Source organism: Fibroporia radiculosa (genome assembly GCF_000313525.1).
Source record: "Fibroporia radiculosa TFFH 294 genomic supercontigs, scaffold2056, whole genome shotgun sequence".
Classification (NCBI taxonomy): Eukaryota; Fungi; Basidiomycota; class Agaricomycetes; order Polyporales; family Fibroporiaceae; genus Fibroporia; species Fibroporia radiculosa.
In genome coordinates, this window is record NW_012133330.1 from 3,013 (window position 1) to 9,353 (window position 6,341).

The window sequence follows — 6,341 nt, forward strand, 5'->3', positions numbered from 1 at the left end:
ATGGCACCGTGCTGGCCTATTTTTCTATCTTCATTTTTCAATATGACTAGCAGAGAGCGTCAGTTTGCGCGGCCTACAGAGCGAATTCAGGCCTCAGGCTCTATGCTGCATCGGGACACGGCTCTGCCTCGGGCGGCTACAATTCGTCCGCGGGTGCCACCGTCCTCGATTGGGCGCGGTTGTGGGGCGAACACTCTCTGCACCGTATCCGACATGCACGCACGCACCCCGCACACATCTGGGAGATACGTCTGCCTCTGCGCCACCGTCTGACGCACCGCAGAAAGCTCGTTCTGCATCCGGCGCGCCAAGCGACCACCATCTGTAATCCCCGCGCGACACTCTGTCTGCCCGAAGGCCCGCGCCAGTGGGTGTCCCATCGTCCGCCATCACCCAGCTGCGCAGAACGCAATCTGGGCACGCGATTGTACTTACATGATGCATGAGGCGGAGTGCAGTGCGTTCGCGGCGGATCAGATGGTTGCGAAATACGTCGAGGCGGCGCACGTCCCTGGGTCCCTTTGGCACTACCTTGCCCCTTGGACGCACCCGGCGGATCTCGACGACAGCGCATCGCCGCGCGCCATGCCACTCACAGCGACAGACCCTCGCTCCGGGCACTACGAAGCGCCAAACCCAGGACAGGAGCGCGCTCGTTGTGGCCCTCGCCCGGAACTCCGCCCATCCGCGTTGCCCCGCCCTGTATCCCCACCAGCAACACTGCCTCCCCCGCCCCGCCTCCGCCTCCGCCTCCGTCTCCGTCTCCCTTCCCCAGATGACCCGTTTTCTCTCTCACACTACTCCCGGCAGCGCTCATGGACCTGATAAAGTGCAGACATCGGCGCAGAGGCATCGCGAGTCACTAGACACCGAATGGCAAGGGTGGATCAGATGTCCTGTTGGGTGTCTACTGCTTCCGATATTGTCGCAGGACAATGGCACCTCTTCCTGCCCGTCGCGATACTTTGCTCCTCGCTGATCTTCCTGCCTTGGAGGTCATCCCCGGCTGAGAAAAACAAAGGCGATGTTGACTCCGACAGCGTAAAACTCAAACCTTTGGGCAAATTAGATACCATACTCACAGAGCGCACCGCGCTCAACATAGACCGTTGCGGGGATCATAGACAAAGAATACGTGACGGAAGTGCCTTTCCACGTCGGCGAGGTGCGCGTCTCGAGGATCTTCGTACATCCCATTAAAGTGCGTATGTCTCCAAGCAACGAGGATCGGTGCGTTCTTACTTGGTGTTTACAATCAGAGCTGCCGCGGGACGTCAGTGTCGCAGGCTCGTTTCACGCCCACAAGTCTCGAGGTGAGCGCGATTCCACGATCGACTGCAGGAAACCGCACAAGAAACCGCTGCGTTCTTCTGCAGCCCTTCCGCTCAGACAGAGCGGGAGCGGTGTTTCCAGCAACATCGGCCTGAACAGCGTTCACCAGAATGACCGAAAGTGGTGTATCGTCGACGCACAAACTAAAGCTATCATCACCGCGAGAGAGTTCCCCAAGGTGCGATCCGCGCCTGTTCTGACTCTGCTCAGGTACAATCATTGCAGAACAGATAGTACTCATCATCCCACGGCTTGATGTCGATTCCTCTTCATCACACGGTGGGAGCCTCACTATATCTTTCCCGAAAGAATCGGGATGTTCGGAATTCAGCGTGCCCATCGCGCCAACGCCTGACATGCTCCGCAAGTGGGAGGTGTACGTGTGTCTGCGATGATTGCCGTACCCCACTAACGCCTTTCGTCCGCCAGACTAGAGGGCTGCAAGATGCACAGAGTCATCGTCATGGACGGATATGTCTCCCAGTCTATCTCCTCGCCTCCGCACACACCCACCAAGACACTGTCCGAATACTTCGGCAAGCCGGTGCATCTCCTGATGAAAGGTCCGACTCCGCGTGAATGCGTCCCGACTAGTGCGTTCCCCGACCTCAAGGCGACCGCCTTGTATACCGTGCGCATTCCCAAATGTACGTTAATTCGAACGCCTGGCCTCACTGTCGTATGATAGGACGGGTATCCCCTGCACGTCGCAAGCGAAGAAAGTCTTGCCGAGTTCCAGCGCGTAGTGCAGGGATTTGCGAGCAAAGGGCAAGACGCCGCCATTGGCGGCTTGGACCACGAACGGTGGAGCAAAGGCGCGGTCGAGATGGAGCGGTGAGACCGCTGCGGCCGTCCGTCCCCTGTCGCTGCGTTGCTCACGACGACGACCAGATTCCGTCCCAACATCGTCTTCAAAGGCGCAGGCGTGCCTTTCGCCGAAGACTTCTGGCGCACCGTCGTCCTCCATTCGTCCGGTCCGACCGCCAGCTCGGAGCTCACGCTCCTCTCCAAGTGCACACGGTGTCTGGTCAGTCGTTCCACCTAGTCCTGTGCCTCGGTTCGCTCATCGCTCGACATATGATATACGCCCAGCTCCCAAACGTCGACGCTCACACCGGTGTTCGGGACGCAGCAGTTCCCTTGAAGGTTCTGTTCAAGTTCCGCATGGGCAAAGCCCGGGAGAATACGAAGGGGGCGTGCTTCGGATGCAACGGGATGCTGGACAGGAGCGGCGTCGTGAAAGTGGGTGACCTCGTGACGGTCAAAGAGTGGACAGATCTGGGGGGTGTATGAACCCACTTGTACGACGCTGTAGTGAACTGACAGATTCATATATACATTGTGCTGTGCGCCACCTCGCGCTGAACTGGCTATATCTTGGGCATAAGAGCGCTGAACGTTTCTTCGATTACCGAGGCTGAGAGACGTTCGAATCGACATCATCGAGAAATTCGCCCGCAGGGCCCATCTACTGAACCTAAACCAAGGCATCAATGCATAGGTGCCTTCTGGAAACCGGGTCGCTCGACGGGCTGCGCTTCAAACGCGTGAAGAAAACCGAACCATGCAATTCACGTAAACTAAGTGTATCTCGTCGAAGGACACACTTTCTGATTTGAATCCATGTCACTTTTCGCTGGGCAGCGATGCGTGCATCCTCCGTAGGCACCCTACGGGATCCGGGGCTTGGGCGGTCCTTGCCTCGATGGCAGGGCAGACGACTTCGAGCAGGATATCCACCCGGGATCGCAGAGCGCGCGAGCACCAGCGGTGCCCCGCAATCGCCAACACGGGCGTGCGTGTCTCATTTGTATATTCGCGCGAGCGGACAGACGCATGCAGACACCCTCGGGCACCGTTCCACGCAGCGCTAATAGCCGTGCGCAATGCCCATCCACCCGTCCCGGCAAAGCTTTATTTACGGGTTCGAAATTGGATACAACCGCCTCCGGACGCTCCTGCCAGTTCCCCCGTCGCGCACCACGCTCCTGATCGCGTGCGTATTCGCTAGGTAAGCGGCTAGGCACATCGAGAGGACCAGAGACACGATCGTGCGCTCCGGGAGGGGGCGTCCGTTGCGCACGCGTGCCGGCCGGCGGATGGCCTCGTCGGGGAATGGGGATGTGCATTCACTGTCCTGGCGACGCGCACGACCAGAAAGGACATCTTCTGTGCGTCCACTGCCGGGCGTGGTGATTGTCATCGGCGTATGGCAAGTGCGCTCGATGTGCGGGTCGTCTTCCTGTCTCCGCACGCTTCTGTGCAGGTGTAGCGAAACGCATCGGAAATGAGTTGATGAAGCCTGTACGAGCCCCAGAATAGCCCCACGCGCACACTAGTCTGCCAGCCCGGGCGTGCCGAAGACCCAGGCGCCTTGTCGATGCGGTCTGAATCTATCCGTCTAACAGCCAACTGCAATCCGTCAAGCGCCATCAGAGTGGTGCCGCCTACGCACCGCAACGGACGCAATACATGAACGGATGCGATGCCACAAAGAAGACGGCAGCGCACCGCCCTCGTGGTGGCCCAACCTGTCCAACATTCGCACTCCTCGACCGTTCACCGACGGACGGTGATCATCGCGCCGCATCTGTATTGTCTGCGCGTAGACGCAGAGCGAATCGATACACGCGTACTATTCTTACATCTGGTGCAGGCGAAGACGCTATGTTCTAGGACGCCCCGCGAACGCGAAGCTGGTCGGTGCTAGCTATGCTGCTGCGCCGACAGACTCGGGGACCAAGCTCACAAGGTTGGACGCGGGCGAGAAGCATGCGCTGGCGCGGTTCGCGGCAGGAAGCCTGTGGGTGCCGGACGGCTGTGGGGTTCATTCAGGTGACCACACAGCTGCGAATGGGTACGAACGGAAGGGAGAAGCTTGGCTGGGAAGGCTGGAATGGACCTCTTCTACGCCGAACGCATTGGTTGTTACCCGCATATGAAGAGTCCGCCCGATTCACGCGTGCCCTTCCTGTACATGGTCTTTGGGAATGCACTAGAAGTCACCGGACACGAGGGACGTATCAGCTCCCATGTCGCCATGAGCACGCACAGAGGACGCTGTTCTGCCAGGCGCTCGACACTCCTCCGTCGATATGGGTATCCATTCATCTAACGTTGAACGCTCGAAGTGCTCGCAGACTGACTGGTCTACCGACGGATGGAGATTATCGCGCCGGATCTGTGCTGGCCACACTTGGACGCAGAGGGGCTCGATGCACGCGCACCGCAGATACCACCCGGCAGGGGAGTTTCTGTACTCGCTTGGAGGTGGATGAATGGGGTCACGATGGTCAGGAACTATTATTGTCAGTGACCCTGCACAAGCTTCTGAGGCTGCTGTGTTGACGGCGGACATAGGTGGGCGAGTGACCCAGAGAAGAACTCGCCACTCGACTAGAGCCCCAGAATATGCGCAGCAGCCGCTCACCTGGCGCCATGTCTACAGTCTTCTTGCCTCTCACTAGTCTTCAATGTTGAAATTTGGTACCCCGCAATCACACACGAACGAGCCCGCGCATTCTAGACGAAGCCGGTGTCCACCAAGTACTGCGTCGCACTCAAAGACAGTATCGCGGCGCTAACGACTTGGTGTTCCTTTACGAGAGACGGGGGTTCTCGAGAATGGACGCGTTGGGAGAGAAGTATGTTTATGAGCCAACCTGGAAATGGGGGCGCGTAATGGGCATCCATGGAGCACAAGAATCGTGCCGTCTAGAAACATATCCTACAAGACACGCATGATGCGGAGACAAGTCCGAGTCTCTCTCCCCCGGGAACCGCCGGCACACGTGCACGCTACAAAACTCTCCGCACGTTGCCACGCACGTCTCTTTCCCAACGCACCTTCAGTCAAATTGCAGACCTGCTCCCTCCTACGGCCGGGCTGCGCCAATACAGGGCGGATATCGACCGGATGTCTTAGTGCTCGACTTTCTTTGTCGCGCTTCTCTCTTTTCCTCCTGGTTGTGGGAGATGCAGAGCCGGGGATTCGGACACGCTTCCTTATGGCTCGGTCGCTGGTGCGCTGGGGCGGTGTACGAGGCTATGAGGTCCTGTCACCGCTTTCTGACATGTATTTCTGGATTTGACCTAATCTATGCTTATTTGTGTTCCATCGAGTCTGTTTGCGCGGAAGATATGCTGCTAACGACGCAGTCGACCAGTCGAGTCTTCAACCGAGGGGAGGGGGTTCGGAGTGCATCAAAGGACACATGGCTGGTGAAGTGATGTGTACCCTACATTCAGTGACGAACATCTCACTCTCGACACGGTCATGCACTTGATCAGATCGCGCATGAACGCTTGTTCTGCAGCGTTGAAGTGTGCTAACGTGTAGATGTACATGCCGCCAGTGCCGTGCGCAAGTCCTCCTAGCCACAGGGAGTGCGATCGTCCCATGCACTGCCGTGTTCAACTAGAAGCCCACTAGGACAACGAAGACAATCGGCCAGGTTAGGCACGACTGGTATGGCCGCAGTAGGATTCACGGGCAGTCTAGCAGCGCGCTGGCTGTGCCTCTGATAGAGCCTGATCGCTGATCGCACCCCATGGGCTCTCCTGCGTACTGCTGCCGCGGTATTTTTGATCGGTGCTAGTCGAGCCATAGCCCTCGCCGAGAGGACGACCGCGCTGATTCGTTTGCTCGATCGGAGTGCGGGGCAGGGACCCGGGCCGCCGTCCATTCTTTAGTGGACGGAGATTGTGTTTCTTCCAATGCCTACATATCTGGCGCAGCGCAGATCTCTGGGGTATCCTTGACCTGGGGCGTCGCTATGCGTATATTTGGACCTGGGTACGAGTCCTCAGGAGCAGTCGCCACGAGCACCATGCGGTGATATCGAATTTCTCGACTTATTGCTCGCAGTCGCCCCTCTCTAACCAGTCAGCGCCAGGTGTCCGACTGTCGGCAGCGGCGCGTCCTTGCAGGCTTGTCCTATACTGCGACACAAACCGCTTCCATGACGTGTTCCTGCCTGCAGGCCCGCTGCCGATATGGCTGCCGCTGG

The 6,341-nt window shown here is 58.4% G+C and overlaps 1 protein-coding gene across 1 annotated transcript; it reads left to right on the top strand.

The window, feature by feature from the left end:
- Positions 1-438: 438 nt before the first annotated feature.
- FIBRA_03492 (uncharacterized protein) lies at positions 439-2,625 on the top strand (the record flags this gene model as incomplete). Its single annotated transcript, XM_012325333.1, has 9 exons — positions 439-782; positions 831-1,041; positions 1,106-1,205; positions 1,260-1,510; positions 1,563-1,708; positions 1,762-1,963; positions 2,021-2,166; positions 2,224-2,359; positions 2,425-2,625. 9 exons carry the CDS (start codon positions 439-441, stop codon positions 2,623-2,625), a joined length of 1,737 nt encoding a protein of 578 aa, XP_012180723.1.
- Positions 2,626-6,341: the final 3,716 nt, after the last annotated feature.